At 39.1% G+C, this 19,634-nt stretch overlaps 1 protein-coding gene across 3 annotated transcripts in view; it reads left to right on the plus strand.

Moving 5' to 3' along the window:
- The window catches only part of EPAS1 (endothelial PAS domain protein 1), a 129,394-nt gene extending 109,811 nt beyond the window's left edge, over positions 1-19,583 (plus strand). For all 3 annotated transcript variants that reach the window (XM_080588238.1, XM_080588239.1, XM_080588240.1), the window contains 10 exons: positions 4,753-4,859; positions 10,031-10,178; positions 10,946-11,154; positions 11,475-11,662; positions 12,577-12,687; positions 13,873-14,357; positions 15,431-15,554; positions 15,645-15,762; positions 16,292-16,486; positions 17,189-19,583. In XM_080588238.1, coding sequence (XP_080444364.1) covers positions 4,753-4,859; positions 10,031-10,178; positions 10,946-11,154; positions 11,475-11,662; positions 12,577-12,687; positions 13,873-14,357; positions 15,431-15,554; positions 15,645-15,762; positions 16,292-16,486; positions 17,189-17,340 — 1,837 coding nt within the window. In that variant the 3' untranslated portion in view covers positions 17,341-19,583. The remainder of the gene's footprint in view (positions 1-4,752; positions 4,860-10,030; positions 10,179-10,945; positions 11,155-11,474; positions 11,663-12,576; positions 12,688-13,872; positions 14,358-15,430; positions 15,555-15,644; positions 15,763-16,291; positions 16,487-17,188) is intronic.
- The last annotated feature ends 51 nt before the right edge of the window (positions 19,584-19,634 follow it).

The raw sequence follows: 19,634 nt of genomic DNA on the forward strand, positions 1-19,634 counted from the left end.
CAAAACTGACTCTGGTGGTGGTTTTTTGTTGTTATTTGATTTGTTTGTTTTTTCATAAATATCACATAGAACAGGAACAATCTGTTAAAATTAATTATTAAATTAATTAAAAATAATCTTTTGCTAACAAATAAATTTTGGTTCAGATAGACCAAGTGAGTAGGAGACAGAGAGTCCCGCTGCAGTTCTTGATGTACCCACCTAGAGTTTTTGCCCAGCAGGGCAGATGCACCCCAGCAGGCCAGCTCTGCCTCTGAGGAGCAGACAGGGGGTCCCAGGCTTGTGCATTTTTGAGCTTGGGTTAGAGTGGAAGAAGTCACGAACATGTCTCCAGTGCTGTACCACAGTGCTTGTCCAGCTTTACCCCAGAGGCAATGGCTGTTTGGGCTTTTTTTTTTTTTTTTTTAGTATAACTTTGTTTGTTTGTTTGTTCCCGGCAAGACCAATTTAACTTCAATAACTTGGTAACAGTTTGAATACAGAAAGGCTTTGTTAAGGGATACACACCCTCACACACAGAGTCCACACAAGGGCTGACAAATACACACCCAGCTATTTTTTATGAGCAGTAAACATTACAGTAGGCTTTCACAAAGAGCCTGACTTCTCAGTGCTGTTAGCTCTTACCATACTATTTTAACTCAAGTAACAGTATACAATACAAAGCTCTGTGCTCTTGTAAAGAGACAGAAAAGCACCAAAGCCCAATTAAAAAAAAAAAAAAACCACCTGAAATAGCTCATCTCTTAGGAGACGTAGCCTTTGAAGAAGTGAGCTTTATTTATGTTTTGCCGTGTCTCAGAGCTAAAGAAGGCCAAAGTTGCATTCATCTAGGTGTAGAATTCAGATATTCTGTTTCTCTATTGTGTACCTTAAGCACAAAAGTTTCCCTTTACTCCACATCCAAGAAATGGATGCATTAAAAGAAACTGAAGTAGCGCTCAAAAAGCATTTAAATAGCGGTAGTTGAGACAGACCTGCACTGGAGGCCTACTGCTCATCCCTTTAATGTGTGCTCTGAGATTTTGACCCTGGTACATCGTGGTGACAGGTTTAGCTCAGAAAACTGAAGTGCCAGTTTGGCAAAATGAAGGTTCCCCCAAAAGTCTTTGTGCTTTCAGAGAAGTGTGGGTTAGTAGGAGAATAAACAGTCTCTCAGCCCACTTGTCTTCTTCAACAGAAATTAGTATTCTCCTTCTAATTAGCACCAATGCAGCTTTTACACATGCAGAGAAAACACAAAGCCTAACATGGCAGGAAAGCCATCCAAACCCACCACACGGTTTGTTTTCCTGTTTTGTCATTCCACAGCTTGCACAAAGAGTAATTTTCTGTCTGGTGCCTAAGCAAAAGTAGAAGTCTTGTGCTTTGGACTCAGGTTTTGTAAATGACCCATTGGTCCCATGGGGCATATAAATTTCTGTGACTTTTTTAGTTTGGTACTTCTCATAGCTCCTCCGTAGGATGCTTTTTCCTTTCCACTTACCGCTCTGTGTGTTCATTTGGTATTTTATCTCTCTGAGAGGCTCTTGTGGACAGCTTGCAGAGCTTGGGGGATGCTCTAAAATGGCCAGAGTCAAAGCCATGCTCAAGCAACATCAGCGGAGTGGCTGCTAAAGCACCTGCTGTGCTTCAGCCCCAGTGCTGCTCAGGCTGTTAGCTGCTGCCAGTCTTCCACAAACGTCCTGGAGAGGCACAGGACAGGGATGACAGAGATGGGGGAAGCTGCTGGCCCCAGCCCTGCTGCTCATCTCACGCCAGCCCCGCGCAGCCCCTGAGCATTGCAGCCTTTCCAAGCCAGCAGCACCAGAGGAGGAGTAAAGGAGTGTGGGATCTGCCAGCTCTAGCACCAATACTGTTAACAATTCTCGGAGAGAGGGTGTTTGCTATAAAATAGTAGTATTTAAAAATGCATCTAGGAAATGTTGTCAGCCAGCTTTGGTTTTGGGGGCTGGGAGAAAGAAACTGTTGTTGTTGTTTTTAAATAAGTATTTTCTTCCTAGGAGTGTTTAAAGAGAAATGTAATGAAGCTGAGTAGTGGTAACACATTAACAGATCAGTTAGCTAGGGCAGAGAGGTTGATGAGCCATTTTTTTTTAAAGTAACTATTCTAAAACAATTACTCTTGACTGGTATTTCACCGTTACCTGGCCTAGGTTTAGAGTTTGGTCAGTATTTTGGGGTTTGTAGGTATTTTAGCTTTATCTTTTTGTATACATTTCAGTTGGTTGAGGTAAAAGCCTACATACCACTTGCTAACCTTAATCCAAGACCAAATTCAATCTAATTAAATTTGACATCATCACAGCAGAACTACAGTATGAGTCTTTCTGTGCCATGCAATGACACGAAGGGTAATTTTATAGTAAGGATACTTGTTATGACCTGATCAGTAATGAATAATTTGAGAGGGGAATTACAGGATTGGAATAGACAATTTTGGCACACAGATTGCAATTCATGTATGAAGAGAGTTAAGAGTCCCTCAGCTTGCTGTAAGGCATGGTTTCTGCTCGCTATCTCAGTTCCATTGTTGACACCCATTATGGTTGTGATGTGGTTTGGGATTTGCGTTGGTGCTGCTCGGTACATGATGCTTCCTTTTTTTTTCTCCTATTTCTTTTATTTCCTTTTCGTTCTCCACATGCAATCCCCACTTGTCTTTGAGCTCCAAGTGACTGGATTAAGATTAAATCCTGCTCTTTAAAAGCCTTCCCCTTGTGCTAAGCTCCATGCTAATCTTGATGGCTTTATGATATGATGCCAACCAAAAGCCAGATTTGCTGTTTTTGAAGGTTGCATGTTTACACTGGTCCTGGCAAAAGCCTCTGGCCATTACACCAATATATGACACTGACTGCATAAAGGCAAGCAGCAAATGTACTTTGGGAGCCTTTATTTTATTAGGGCTCCTTCTGTATTCAGTGTTTTCTCCCGACGTTCAGCTCTTGTGACTCACTTGTTATGAGAACTTCTGCTTTTATTGAAAAGAAAAAGCATTGTGGTTTCAGAGAAAAGTTATAGATTTGACTGTGTTGCAATTTAAAAGATCAGAAACTCGTCAGTGAAGACAGTCCAAAAAAAGCAACTCTTTGAAACCTGATTCAAGAATTTCCCCTTTGTTGGTCCAGCTGTAAGCGTAAATAAAGCTGTAAACATAAACAGAAGACTTAATCTTCTGGGGGAATCCAGTAAAATCAACTACAGTCTTTGCTTAGCAGAGCCATTGCAAACTCAGGTTCATTCCGTGGAGATCAGGACAGAGAGCAGTTTTCAGCGTGACGAACCAAGGTGTCCTGGGGGTATGAGCTACACGCTTCTGTGGAGGCGAGGGAAAAGCTGACTCAACACCTTGGCTTTCAAACCGTACACAACGCAGCTACATCTTATCCGTCTTCCTTGCTCGAGGGGGATCCAGATCCCTGCCATGCTCTTGTTCTGTTTGTTTTGCAGTATTTTCGTGTCTGTCTTGTGAAGGCATGCTTTTGTCTGGAGGGCTGGGCCACGACTGTCCTTCCAACAAGTACACAAAACCCCAAACCGGGGGTGTGCATCTTAGAAGTAGCAGTGCGGTAACGCCACTAATCAAAGAGTTGTAGAGGCAGATAAACCCTACCAAGGGAGTTTAGTTACAAGGCATAAAGCTCAGCTATTACCATTCGCAGCAGTGATGTGCTCTAAGACGTGACCACCCCTCTCCAAACTCCCTGGCTTTTTGAGGCTTACGGCAGTATAGCAGTCCGTCTGTAGTTGCTTTGAGATACTGCTCTGCAACATTCTGGGCTGTTATTGCACTTTCAAAGCGAGGAAAAGGCATCTAAGAGTGTTGCTACTGGCTTGAAAAACAGTAATGCTTTTCCTTATTACTCCAGATGGTGATATCTTTGCTTTTGCATGCATATAGAGCGTTATATTTTTACTAACTGTATTTTCGGTAAAGTTGCATGTGATGGATTTTATTCAAATTTAATTTAGGAGAAAACAACCCTTCTCCTCCACCCCCTCATTAGACAAAATCATCTGCACAGTTTGATGACCTATTTTCATTTATTCAGAAACTTGTGACAAATCCTGCCTTGCCTGAGTACTCAGAAAAGCTCTGAAAAAAGTCTAGTTTTTCAGACCATAGCTTTCTTTGTGTAAAATCCTACTTAGTTTGTGGATTAGTCACCCAAGTAACCTAATCCACATGGTAAAGTTCTCATACAATTGAGAAACACTAAGTAGAAGAGCTGATTTGATTTTTTTAACTGCCCTTAATTTCTCACCTTGCTTTATTATTTTATTAAATGTAATACCCAAAGTAGTGAGTTAACACTTATGTGTATATTTTAAAAACTTACATAAACTTTCAAAACTGATGGTGCCAACTACTACTACCTTGCATGCATTTAATTTTGGATGATATAGTGGGAGTTTCTGTATGTAGTGGACAGCTTGAGAACTTTGCCAGTAATGGTTTCCCTATTGCGAGCTTCTATAAGAGATGCTGTGCAATAGGCCTGGGAAAATTTGCAACACATAACTACTGTAGGATTTTTTTTTTTACAGAAGGAGAAAAAGACAACCTATTCTGAACATGGAAATGTTTAAGAACGTGATTGGAAATTCTCTACAGCTCCTAATGAGTTTGGAAGTTCAGGACTTCTCACATTGTGGTTTTAATTCTTTTAGTTTAAGGACTAGAACTGAGAGCTGTGAAGTGCTGTCAGGTGATAGGAGTTTTAAATGTTTGTTTTTTTCTTACCCTAGAATAACAGAACTGATTGGATACCACCCAGAGGAGCTGCTGGGCCGTTCAGCATACGAGTTCTACCATGCCTTGGACTCGGAGAATATGACCAAGAGTCATCAGAACTGTAAGTCACGTTCTTATTTTTTTTTGTCACAGTTTGCACATAAAGCGCAGCTTGCAGATACCTAAATAAATAGTTAAAATATAAGTGCACCTTGTCTGTGAGGATGGGTATTTCTGTGTATGTATTCTCTGAGAAAAGAAATTACACTTTGCAAGAAAGCTTACATGTTACCATGTTTGTCTCCCTGAAAACTGCTATTGCTCTTTCCACAGGGATTGTTTTTTGCCATACTTTAAAATAAATTTGGATTATAGCTAAAAGAGGATCTTTCTCTAAGGGATAATACATAGATGAGCTGAAAATTTGAAAAGATGGGTTAGGCAATACTAGCTTGGTTTTACCACGCTAGTGATAATGAAGTGCATGAGTGCATTTACTGGTATTAGCGTACCGTTGGGCTCAGCGATAAGGACAGCTGTAAAGGGCAATAGGAAGAGCTTAATACAGCATATTTCTGAATGTCTTTCTTCTGCTACCAAATAAAAACTACCTTCCCCACCCAAAACAGGTGTGCAACAAGATTTTCTAAAAGGGATAGTCATTGTACAGGTAACATATACTTCTAGGAACAGTTTCTTCTTGTTATTCTTATGCCTTTGTAAAGTGCCACTCTTAGCTGTTCTTAATATAAAATACCTGAATCATTTTGGGAGCAGGGATCAGAGCCAAGGTCTGTTCCCTCTATTCAGCAAGCCACACAATTACACTTTCTCTCCTTCTCATAAAGTGTCTTAAAATTATTCAATTCAAGTCTTCGGTCTCTGTCCTTAAAAGTGGCACTTATGCTGGAGACAGCGTGGTGCCCAGTGTACACACAATGCTTCCCACCTCTGGCTGTTACAACCACTGAACTGGTAGTGCATGGGAGAGTACTCAGCAAAAAATCACTAAAACTGCTGCTGCTATTTTTATGAAAACAAGGCAGAGCTGCTAGACTGGAGCACACGAGTTTTTTTTTTTTTTTTTAAAAAAAAAGGGAAAGAAAACATAAAACCAACAACAACAGAAACCACATGTAGTTAACTATGATCAAGGTCTCTGTGGCTCAGGAAAGTCCATGACTTAGATCATGTCTGTGGGGAATTACCCACCAAATATACTTACAGAGAAAGTATTTCTGTACATCTCAGAGAAAAGTAGCAGTAAAGACTAGCTGTCTGACCTTAGGGGGAAAAGGGAATATGTGTTAGCTGTAATGGCAAGGATTCAGGATAGCTTTGAGTTGAAATGTTATTTGAAAGAATGTTTGGCAGTGATTAAAGTTGTGTGCTGTAGAACAGTGTTGTTATGAATCATTCTGTTTCCAGAACTGCTTTAAAAAAAAAAGAAACACAACACCATCCTTACAGAGGGATGTCTGGGAATATATCTTTTAAAACTGTTTCTTTGAAACTGTGTTCATGGTTTTAACAGTGAAAAGGAATTAGTGATATTCATAGATAAGATGTGCATAGCCTACGCTGAGCTATCAAGAGTCATCCTGTGAGAAATCAGTGGCTATGCTGTACAGTTGGTTTTGAATTGTTGAGTTTCATTTCTAAGAATGGGATAATGTGTTACACTTCTAAGAATAGGATAATGCCAGAGAACGAATGAAATGAGAATTGGCAATCTCTTTGGTAGCAAGAGAGAGAGCCCATGGTTTATCTCTATTTAATTAATTAGATAGGACCATTGAATCAAGACTAGTCCATGTAAAGATTTCTGGAGAGCTTCTACTAACCATCTTAACCAGGCATTGAAGGAGGCTTCTCCTCCCTGTAGCAATTGGATTCATTTCATGGAGGGCACAAAGTTTACACCTAGATTCCCTTTGTGCCTATAGAAAAGGCCGTGTCCTACAGATAGGTGCTGTTGGGCATGGACTGGTTGAGATGCTGGATGAAGTCAAAGGAAGGTGTAGACGGGTGAGTTAACTAGCGAAAGCGCTCAAAGCACGGTGCACTACACAGATAGTAAATATTTAGGATTGAACTCTTCCATAGTGTATATGATACTGTACAGGATCAACATGGATGATCTCTACTGTTGGAAGCACTGGACCACACTCCATGCTGTGATTAACCAATAAATGTTGTTGCCCACAACAGAATCGTCAGGTTACGTTGTCAGAAAATTTGACCCTTTTAGTCCTCCTAAGATAAATGCTTCCTCTATCTTCTGGGACGGTCAGGGTTCTTAGTGACTCACAGAATGACCACGAAGGCAAAGTGACAGCAAGCTGTGCCTTCAGCAAGCACATAAGCCCTCTGAGTAGGAAACCCCTAGATTTCTTAATGTGTGCCATTATTACTGAGACGTTGTCTAGTGCACAGGGTAACCAAGCAGGCACATAGCTTATAGAGAACTTACTGGTTCTTCCCGGCCATGTTCATTTACACATGGAAGTATGCAACTCATAGCTTACATAAGGAGACACAAGGCAGAATGCAGAACCAAATATGGTATTCGTGTTCAGTACTCCTGTATTTATTAAACTAGCATTTTTATTAGAAATATTTTATATAGAGTATATATTCATACAACAATATAGGCATCAATTCTGATAGTGCCAACTGTTTAGTATTGTCAAGGTACATAGGAGATACGAGTCTGAAGATAGAAGAGAGAGGGAGAGAAACCTCAAATGAGTCTGTGAGATAGTAGCATAACTCTTTCTCTTCCTTCCAATTTAGTGGAAAATCATGCTCTGTGCAGTTTTACTGTGATTTTTGTTTTCAGTGCCAAACTTTTTCAAAAGCAACCTTGCATTCAAGCAAGGCACAATAGTCCGTGTTCTTAGTTGGAAGTATAGTTGCATATAGAATATGAAAGTCTTAATTAGTCATCATCAAAAGGAAGATTAGAAAGCATTTGGCAGCAGTTAGCATACCCAGTTTTTCACACGTTATGCAAGCAAGGTGAAAATCTCTGTTTTGTTACATAAATCTACACAAATGATGGACTGTAGAGCTATATTTTCCATTCAGGGATTAATAGTCAATAAACACTTCTAGTAGGGTTCGGTCGTGTTGCCGTTAAAGGCAATGGGAATTTTGCTGTTGACTTCGTTGGGGAGCTGATGTCACCATCTGGGGCATGTCATTTGGTAGTACAAGCAGAAGTTCAATAAGCCTTCCAAGTGAATCATATTTCTTAAGCATTTCTCAGAAATTAAAAAAAAAAAACAAAACACCTTTATATTCAATTAAATTCATCCCTGCCTCCCCTCTTCTCTTCCCCAAGATAAGGTATCTCATGTGAGCATGTTTTATTGAGATGTTACTAATTCTGTAAAGATACAGGCATGTATGTATATAAGTATATGAATGTATATGAAAGAAAGAGAGAGAGAGAAAGAAAGAGAAATTCACTCCAAAGCCAGAACCTTTAATGCAGCATTGATAAAAAAGTCAGCAGTAACAAGTGTATTAGTAATTTATGAGATTACCCCAAGGAGGGATTCTGCTGTACTTTATTATATCAGAACATGACATGCTTTGAATAATATTAATAAAAAAGATTAAAGCAGTAAAAAGCTTCTTTGTAATGTAGCAGGCGCTTACACTGTGACTCTTATTGATGAGCTGATGATTAGGAAGCAGTGTAATTATGTTTCACAAGCAGAGCAGAACAGTTCAGTCACTAAAACACTTTGAAATGAAAGGCTTTTGATTTTGTTCCACCAGAAGTATTTAATCAATAAAGGTAATGTTCTACTTTGTCTAAATAAATTAAATAGAGGATGATTAGATACTCCTAGGAAGAAAACAAACAAACTTCAGAGATAGAAAGATAAACACAGTAACAATTATCTGCAAAACAGTTGTGTTTCACAGGCCTGCATTGTACATTTGTGTGGTGGCAATGTTGGAGAGACTGACAATAAATAGTTTCTGTTAATGGCCACATTCACAAGGAATTTTTCTGTACAAAGACTGCAGAATCAAGTTCCAGCCTTCCTGAGCCAATTTGCTTTATTTTTAGGGCATTAGTTTGATGGTGTACTGTCTTAGTGCATAAAAGCTGTTTAGAAGGAAAGATTGCCAAAGTGTTCAAAGGTTTTGTTGTGCCAGTTCCCATTTTGCCACTCAGTGCGACTACGCCTGCTTACAAATACAACCTCTTGTTTGCACTGCCTGCATACTCTAATGCTCAGCCCTAATTTTACCACTTTCAATCAGCAATATTTTTCCCCAATTGATGACTATAAATTGCATGACAATATCCCTTGCTTTTAGGAAAGGGTTTGCACCTGGCAGCACATCATAAAACTACATGTCTCAGAAGTCCAGAGCTCCATACTGAAATCTCATTCTCCCCAAGTATTACAAAATACCTGGGGGATCCTTCACCTTTCAGACATCTACATGAACCTTTAAACCCAAATTGTACTGTCATCAGTTTAGTGCTTGAGAAACACAGGCCAGTTTAAAAAACACACAAACTTCTTGTCTGCTGCTTTCAAGCTGGAGGACCAAAACAGCTCAAACTGCTGGAGAAAATAGTTCAACTTTATTTTCTGTACTAGGCAAAAGAATCCCATTTATCTTTCTTAATGCTGATGCCTTTTAAAGTGATGTTACTTCTTCAGTCACTTAAGACCACTGTTGTCCTAACGACATCTTCACTTTCTTTGTGTTGTTATCTCCAGCTCCTTACTCTAAGGCATAGAAAAGAGATTGGTATGGAATGCCATCATGAGAGTTACTTTCTGTGGAGATTGCTTTTAAATCATCTGATTCATGGGAATATCCATCACCTAAATAAGGAAACTATTGAATAGTTTCCTAAATAAATTTACTTTCCCACAGATCAGTTTGGGAACCTAAATTGAGAATAATTGTACTAGAAAAGGGACTTTCAAGAAATATGCAGTGGAGTTTTTCTGTGGAGCAGTAAGGATCTTATATTAAAATCAAAAAAATCCCACACCCTGATCTGAATATCCAGTCCATCGAAAGAACTCAAATGCCAGGCATCTTGAGTGGGAACCTCAGCTTAACAGCCCCTTTTATATCAAAAATGCATGAATTTTCCAGAAATTAAGCATCCTTGCTTACAGTTGTTTTTGTGCAGTTTTGTGTAATGAAAACTCAGAAACAGGTTTATTTAAATTAGCGTTACATATAGTGCATTCTTACTCGTGCTACAACATTATTTGTGTCTCTCTCTCTGCTCTCATTTCTCAGTGTGCACAAAAGGTCAAGTGGTGACTGGCCAGTACCGTATGCTTGCCAAGCATGGTGGATACGTATGGCTGGAGACTCAAGGGACTGTCATTTACAACACACGCAACCTACAGCCTCAGTGTATCATCTGTGTCAACTATGTGCTGAGGTAAGTTGCGCAGAACATAAAAAAAAAAACAAAAAAACACTTAAATCCATGTGCTGGAAGAAGTGCATTAATCAGAGGTATTTTTGAATGGTCTATTTATCCAATGCTGCTATGCTTAAATCAGTTTAGTCATGTTTGTTCTATCTTGTTTACTGATGTTGGACATTCATGAAGAATATGGCATGACCATTCCCATACAAGCTGTTGAAATACACTATAGTCTCTCTTCTATCTACAGAGCAACTGCTCTGCTAGTGGACCAGAGCATAAAGCTTGCACTAAAGATTTTGTTGTGCGACACAATGACTAAATATGTTTTATTTTTCTAGTACTGTGACAGAGAGATAAAATTCAGTAGTAATTGTAACTTGGGTTGCTAGGAAAAGCCATTTTCCTCCTCAAAAATCAGGACCACAGAATAGTCTTTGTCTGACAAAACCCAAGTATTTTTGGCCCTGGATGAGGCCAAAATAGGAAATACTTATTTGAGTCTGGGTCATTATAGCCTTGACTACATCCCTTGAAAAAACAGAGCAACAAAGCCCCGAGTATTCCCACAGAAGTCCTGACCACACTCTCTGCGTCATCTGAGATTGTGGTGCTCAGCAACGCTGGAACCATGCCTCGCCTGTCAAGAGCCTGGCATTCCACCGAGAGCCACCAAAACGCTCTTACAGCTGATCTTTAGAGAGTCTGTAATACCTGCGTTACCACGTCGCTCTCCTTTAGAGAGCAAAATGCCTTAAACCTTTTTTTTTTCTTGCTAGTGAAATAGAGAAGAACGATATAGTGTTCTCTATGGACCAAACGGAATCACTTTTCAAGCCTCACCTGCTCACGATGAACACGGCCTTCAAGAACGGGATCCCTGGGACAGAGAAGAGCGATTTCTTGTTTACTAAGCTAAAGGAAGAACCAGAGGAACTTGCGCAGCTGGCACCAACACCTGGAGATGCCATTATTTCCCTGGATTTGGGTTAGTATTTGTGCAAATAATTTTTGTGTAACAAAGAACCGTGTATGAGCCTACATTTAAGAACTTAATAGACAAGTTCTGTTTGCTGTGTATAAATTAGGAGTAACAGTCATAAGAGCCTGTGTGCTCATATCAGTGGAAAATTTCTGTGAATGAGAGCGGAATCAGGCTTTCTTGCTAAGTAAGATATGGTAAGTCTTTGCCAACTTATTGTTATGGCAACTAGGAGCAGGGTTCACTTTTAATGAATAGCTGTACTTATATCATAACACGGCACACGAGCTAAAGGCATCCATTAATATTGTTGTAACCCTTTCCAGGAACACAGAACTTTGAGGAAGCCCCTGCCTTTACCAGCACTGTTTTGACACCAAATAAACCCTGGCCAGTGGAAGTGAAAAGCCATGCTGCTCAAGGTGAAACGGTGACGATACCATCCTTTACCATGCCTCAGATTGCACCCGGCAGCAGTACTCCAAGCGCAAGCAGCAACAGTAGCTGTTCCACGGTAAGAAAAGCTTTAAAAAAATGTGAAAGTGGTGTTTTCTGTGTAGGTCCCATCAATATATGCAGGTGATATTTTCATATTAGCAGTCCTGTCTCAATGCTTGTAACCAGACCCAGCATAACTATATTCCTACTGTACTGTGTATATCTTGAGCATCAATAGCAAAAATATCAAATGGGAACTATATCATGCCTTTGTATTGTAATCCTCATTTTGTCCCAGCTTACTCAGTAATTATGATAGTCTATAAACCAACTGGTAGATTAACTTGCTACCACCATTCACGGAGTTAGCCTTAAATGAAAAGCCAGTGTAAAATGGTCTGGCCACTAGCACAATCTCCCTTAGATCAATCCTCTTTCTGCTTGTTCGCTAGAAGCTACAGTCTTCATCCAGAAAATGTATCCAACACAGGCTCCAGAGAAAATTTACCCAACAGAGCAGCTCCATGCAGTTCACCACTGAAAGAATGAATGTGCTTTCAGGGCATTGCCCTCAAGAGCTGGAGCCACTCTTAGCCAGATCTTTACTGGATAATGTCCAGTTTTAATAACATAATTGAGGTGGTGCAAAGCATTTCCTTTCTTGACAAAACAATTTATTAATGTACATACCATGTTACTGGTGTGAGTTTCCAAAATACCTGTAAACTAACACGACAACTAGGTTCCTGTATTGGGTGCCTCTGTTAATTGGTATGTCTCTCAAATTTTGTAGCGACAAGTACTCTTGTGTTGGAGAAAAGGATGTGATAGAAGTGCAGTTTTAGGTTTTGAGGACACTATATTTGCAATCTTGCTATTTTCTCTTCATAGCAAAGATCTATTTACTGACTAGCACAGTATAAGCTGCATGATGCTAAGGCAGCGCTGCGGTTGTCTTGCTGCTTATAGCAAACTCTTATTTCTGTGCAGCCAAGCAGCCCAGGAGATTACTACGGTTCTGTGGATGAAGATCTGAAGATTGAGGTGATTGAAAAACTCTTTGCCATGGACACAGAATCAAAAAATCAGTGCAACTCCCAGGTAAGGAACTAATATCTCTTCCAAATCCATGAAAATCAGTCCTATGCTAGCAGGTAGTAGAGATGCATGCTGTATGTGCAGATAACAGTGACATAACATGCAAAATGCATTTGCACACATACACCAAAACTTTGATGCACAACACTACCACAAGCATACACTTTCAAAAGCTGAGGTGTACATTTCTATCCCTAACTGTATGAAGTAAGTGCCTTAGGGTATCACTGTGGTGGCCCTGCTAAGAAAGAAGCAGCAGAGAGCTTCAGAATTTGGCAGCTTCTGTAGACTGGATAAGAAATACAAGCAGCAGCATATTTTTTTAATCTGGCCTGATGAACAGCAAGTAAACATCCTTTCTAGGACAAAATATAAATAAACTAATTCCTGCAAAACCTCAAAATGAGAAATGTTTGAGTTAACCCTAAGAGGCAGCAAAGATCCACACAGCCACTTGCTCTTTCCCCCCCAGTGGGATGGAGAAGAGAATTGGAAGGGTAAAAGTGTGAAAATTCATGGGTTGAGATAAAGACAGCTTAATAGACAAAAGCAAAAGCTGCACGTGCAAGCAAAGCAAAAATAAAGAATTCATTCACTACTTCCTAGTGGCAGGCAAATGTTCAGCCATTTCCAGGCAAGCACGTCTCCATCATGTGTAGTGGTTTCTTGGGAAGACAAACACCATAACTCTGAATGTCTCCCTACCCCTTCTTCTTTCCCCCAGCTTTTATTGCTGAGCACAGTGTCGTGTGGTATGGAATGTCCTTGTGGTCAGTTGGGGGCAGATGTCCTGGCTGTGTCCCCTCACAACTTCTTGTGCGACCCCAGCCTCCTCGCTGGGGGGTTTGCAGGGTGAGAAACAGAGAAAGCCTTCATTCTGTAAGCACTACTCGGCAATAGCTAAAACAATGGTGTATCAACACTGTTTTCGTCACAGGTCCAAAACATAACACTATATGAGCTACTAGGAAGAAAATTAACTCTGTCCAAGCCAAGATGAGTACAACATTTATGCCATTCGCAGAAATAAGACATTTCTATAAATAGGAGCAGGTGTGTTTCATTTATATAAATTTGGCATACAGTGACTTTTTAGCTTTACAATCTCCCTAGTAGTGTTTCACATCACACCGCCGCAACTGCTATTAACTTCTAGGTTCTTTATGAACTTATTTCATTTTTGTGCAGACTGACTTCAATGAACTGGACCTTGAAACCTTGGCTCCTTACATTCCTATGGATGGAGAAGATTTCCAGCTCAGCCCGATATGCCAAGAAGAACGTCCTCTCTCTGAAAGCGCACAAAATACCCAGCAGAGTCTAAGTAGCATGAGTACTATCTTCCAACCCCTTGCTTCTGCTTCACAGAATCAGTTCCTCCCAGAGAAATATTGCCCACAGCTATCAAATAAAAACATTAACCCTGGTCATGGGTCACTGTCATCTGTGTTCTTCAACAATATGAGCAGGTCATCGCTGCCACCGTACCACGACCAGGCCAGCACTCCCCTGTCTTCAATGGGAGGAAGACCAAACACCCAATGGCCACCTGATCCCCCATTAGAATATGTTCCAGCTAAATGGAGACTCATGGATAAATACTCAGGAACCCTATCAAGTTCACCCTCAGGGCCCCCAATACATTCTCCCGGCATGCCCATATATAAAAAAAGGTAAGAGCTTTTGTGTTATAATTGTATTTTACTCAGGAAATATCTGGGGGAGGGAGGCTGGGTCATAATCTTGAAAAATTCTTTTCCTCAGTTCAGCTGAAATAACTTGTTTTGATAGGCATCAGATTGCAATTCTGGGGAAATTAGTGTGGTCCTCTCCCAGTGGCAGTCAGTCTAGTAGAAGCACAAGTGGGCTATCTTTTTGTTGCTTGTAAAGATGTGTGACTGTGTTTCTAGGTGGTCAGGTAAAAATTACCCAAAGTAATTTTGCCAAGCCTGCTTTACTTTATGCAGTTTAGAAAAGTTCTGAAAAGGCTTACTGGTAAGTTGGGACACATGCTTACTTTCTGATTTTGCACGTATTTTTTGCACAACAGAAAACAAAGGAGAGGCAGGGATGACAGTACACCTATTGCTGGCATATATAAGTACTACAACTAAAATTTAAAATATTTTTTTTTTCCTCTCCAGCTCTTCCTCATCTCAGTTACTTTCTGGTACACACAGTTTGTGTGTGTGTAGCTCAGAAGTCACAGTCCTGGCAGTTTCCTATCATTTTGTCTGTAGCTCTTGGGTAGCATGCAGAGTGTGGGTTTTCAAAGTTTGTCATGCTAAAACAGTCAGGAAGTGCATAAAATAGGCACAGTCCTTTTAAAATACGGAGCTGTGCAGTTTACCTGCAGTTTGCTTTCAGGGCTTTTCTTGTTGCTGGCAGAAATACCAGCATCTGAACATACACTTGGAAAGAGAGGGTTTGTCCCCAAACAGCAACTTGTGCGTTACTATGCAAAGCAAGGGGATAGGCATGGCTCTCAAAATCCTAAACTTAAAAAAAATCTCAAGATTCTTTTCCATGGTATTTTTATGCCTGTCTGGAGATTTCTAGAGACTGTTTATGCTAATCTTTCATTAGTCTTTGATCTCAAAAGTCGAATGTTTCCAAAGCTTGTAGGATGACTGACAAAAGGAAACAAAAACACATGATGTCCAGCATCATGCGTCAAAGGCAGCTTAAACGGAAGAAGGTTGTTTAGATTTGCCTCCCTGCTCACCCAAAGATCCTTTCTCAACAGGCCACTGGATGCATTTGGGCAACGAGGCATAGATATAAACCCAGCAAGAATTGCTCTGTCTAATAGTTTGAAACTGAAGCGACAACTGGATTATGAAGAACAAGCATTGCAACAACTGAGTGGGGTAATTATAAGAAAATGCATCCCCTTCAAAACTTTGAACATACCAAGATCATCAGTGTGATCATATGTTTTTCTTTCCTCCAAATTGTAGGGAGATCCATCTGTCACTAACCCATCTCACTTAATGTGGAAGAGAATGAAATTTCTCAAAGGGGAAAATTGTTCCTTGGTTTCAGAAAAGAAGTCTCTCAGCACAAGTGTTCTTACTGGTAAGAGAAAAGAAATTGACTTTGCAAAGTTAAGTGTTGAAACAAAATGTTAAGAAAATTTGACTAGAAATAAAAACTCTTTCAAAAGGTGATGTTAATAAGCACTGTCAAAAAATCAGTATGCTAAAATTAGAGATCAGTTTTATCACTAAGAGCTAAACAATGTATGGTACAGTCGATAGCTACCAAGTAGATTGTTTCCTGTATGTTCATGCCCTTGCTTTGGAGGCAATAGGGATCAATTTAATGGAGGTGGGTTTACCTAATGCTGATGTAATGTGCAGACACCTCAGAGATAGAACTGATACTTCCTCTCTGCAATATCTTGCTTCATTATTTGACTGTGTCTTGAGTACAGTACTACTCCCAGAGATAGCACTGGTTTTGGACATGCTTTGCTACAATATATAGGTATGCCTACACTGTGTGATCATCATGCTGATGATCGCTTTGCTTTGAATTAGTATTAGCTACTATAATTATTACAGTAGCTTAATTTAACTTTTGTTTTCCTTCTATGTAAATTTAGACGAGTTTGTCTGTAACTCAAGAGGTCTGAGCCAACCAATGAATCAACTGCAACTGCAACAGCAGCAACAGCAGCAGCAACAACAACCCACCTGTGGCAGTCCTGGTGAGAATTTGAAAGCAGGAGCTTTTCCCCCTCAGTTTTACAGTTCCCATTATCAGGACTATCCTGTCCAGCCAACTCATAAAGTATCAGGTAAGAGATGTCAAATACAGCGATTGGAAAACATCATTTAGTTCTGGTGCTGATTACGTGAAGTAAAAACTATAACAACAACAAAAAAAGAGAATGATAAACCAAGAACCAAAATTTTGTTTCACTAAATGCAAAGTTAATTGTTTAGTATGAAATGTTAACGTTTATACTTGTGATATATGAGGGAAAAATTATTTTTGCTCCTCATTTCAATTGAACTTAATGCCTTTGTGCCTTGGTGGTCTAGCCATCCTCTTATGTATTCTTGCCTTGTGATGGAATTGATTAAACTATACTAAACTGCAGTGCAGCATTGATGCCTGAATTAGGTTACAGTCTAACATATGCCTTCTACAAATGACAATCACTAATGAAAGGGGGTATATGTAGAAGGAGTGCAGGTGCCAGTTTAGAAACTTGTTTACTATAGCTTTCCTCATTTGCACCAGTATCATTTTCCTCAGAACAATCTAAATTGGGGCTAGAGGTGGAAAACTTCATGCTTGTAAGCCATTATGGCAGCGAGGCATAGGTTTGTTCTAAAAACTGTAACTGTTGGTGTTCTGAGGCACACTGACATAAGTAGAAAATGAAATTATAACTGATATAAACAGAAGAGGGAGGAGAGGAAATAAGTTCTCTATCTCTCTCTCAGTCTCTGTCTCTGGTCTCAGTGCCATGACTCACTTTACTCTGTTTCAGGTGTGACAAGTCGTCTGCTGGGACCCTCCTTTGAACCATATTTGTTGCCTGAGTTGACAAGATATGACTGTGAGGTTAACGTCCCTGTTTTGGGCAGTTCCACGCTTCTGCAGGGCAGTGAACTGCTCAGAGCCCTGGACCAGGCAACCTGAGCAATCCTGCAATATTCCTTGGCCTATACTGTTCAAAACAGCTTCAGTTTTTAAATATATTTTTGCAAGTAGACAATTTCTAATACCAATACACTTTTACAGGATTTTACTTAGATATTGAACCTGTCCACGTTACCAAATAGTGGCCTTTTGAAGTTACTCACTTTATTATTCATATTAAAGAAATACATCTACTGTATTTTCTCTATTGCAATTAATGTGTTGTTTACAGAGTTTGATTACCCTCCCCTTATCTCATTAGATGTAATTTATACTCTCAGATTTTCTTCAATTTTCATGCTATTAAAAAGCTGTGGTATAAATGCCTCATCTTGTGATACTTTGGCTGCAGTACTGCAAAGATTTATTTTTATTGCCAAAGATGAATGAAACAAATTTGATCTCCAACCGCAGTTTTTTGTTGATCTGCCAAATTGATATCCTTTGAGTCTTTCTGTTTTCCAGCATTTATTGTATTGTAACTTTAATAACTTTTGGGAAAGCATACTAAAGAAAAAATTCCCAGCCTTCTGACCCCCTTCCCCTTCCCTTCATTTTTATACACTTTGTTGAAAGAAATGTGAATGGTGAACTACAATGTTTGTGGGTATCTGTGAAGGTTGCACGTTGTAAGCTTTTTTTTTCCTCAGAAGCAAGCCACATTTTCAGCTGACTTAACCTGGCTTAGCTCTACAGACAAAGGAGTCCTACAGATTTACCCCAGTGGAGGATTTTTGTTTGTGTTGGGATTTCTTGTTTTGTGCTTTGGTGTCCTCTCTATTTTTACACAAAACAGATTTTTTTTTATTATTATAATATCTTTCTGGGTCAGTTGTTAATCATCTCTTGGTACTTTTGCTGTATCTAGGACACAACGACTATAAGAGCTGTTTCTGCTAGAACTAGTACTATTTCTTAGGATGTTGCTGACACTTCAGGAATCTCACCAATGGCCAGTGCTAACATCTCTGAATAATGCTAGCCTTTTTCATGTTATATGCTAGCTAGCAATATAATTTCAATATTGAATCATTAAAACTAAAAGTAGTATTTCCCAGTATATTAGGCTAACTCAGTTATAAGTAGACAAAAAGGATTAAGGATTGTGTAGTGAGATGAATTACTGGCAGACAGGTCTCTCTCATTTTAATTTACCTTATATTAATCAAGATCTGAAATGTCATTAAATTCAGCCAGACATTTTCAGAGCTTCTTTTCAACTATCATTTATTGTCATGCACATATTTTAAAAAGTAAGGCTTTGAATGCTTTCAAAGGCTAAGGTTGAAGGTTGAAATTACAGTGTACTTAAACAGCAAAAATATTAAACTAATAAAAGGCAGGTGAGCAGTTCTGACTCTGAAATGCATACACACCAGGATAATGTATTGGAATATGTCCATCTTGTTTCCTCCACTGGTATAAATCGTTGTAGCTTTGAAAAAAATGGAACAGTGGCAATGTACAACAGGTAAAAAAATCTGGCCCAGAAACTTAGAACAAAGATAGGCTTCAGTGGAACTGGAAGCCTAAAAATAATGTATTTTATAAATTTGCTTTCTATCATGCACTGACGCTTGCAGAGAGGGAGCCTTGGGTTCATTGAGCACTTCAGAGATCGCTGTGTTAAGTGAGTCTTAATCATACACACTGTGCACTCTTAGAAAAGCAGATCTTTTGTTGTTATTATTATTGGTACATAACATTAAAAGAAAAAAAAAAAAGATAGCCCCTATTGCAGCTAGATCTTTCAAGAGTTTATTACCAAAAATAAGCTACTCCTAAAGTGATCTTATTTCTATGTGGAAAAAAACATATTTTAAGCATCAAAATGTAATGAAAATTGACAAGCCAGATTTGACAAACCTTCAGTGGCAAGGACTTAAAGGCTTCAAGGATTAAAGACACTTGAATACTGCTCTTTTCTGTTTCTTATTTGTGTAGTTTCAGCATTAAAAATGTTATACCCTAACAGTTTACTAAAACACTCTGAAAAATATTCCATGTCTTAATATTAATCATACTTTTTATCATAATTATTTCATAATCTATATTGCTGAATTCTTATTGACAATATTATAACTGTATGGGAACTTTAACTTGATAAGGAAATGTATTTTGACACTGATACCTTATTAAAGTATACTGATCCTAAATTCTTTGTGACTCATTTGCTATGAATTTGTCATTTGTTGTATCATTGTAAAACAAAAGTATTTATTAAATTATTTATAGAAAATAAAGGTTTGCATTGATCTTTAAAGAATGAAAGAACAATCTAAGGTTGCCCATAT

This window comes from Anser brachyrhynchus, assembly GCF_964034855.1.
Source record: "Anser brachyrhynchus genome assembly, chromosome: 3".
NCBI classification, from domain to species: Eukaryota; Metazoa; Chordata; class Aves; order Anseriformes; family Anatidae; genus Anser; species Anser brachyrhynchus.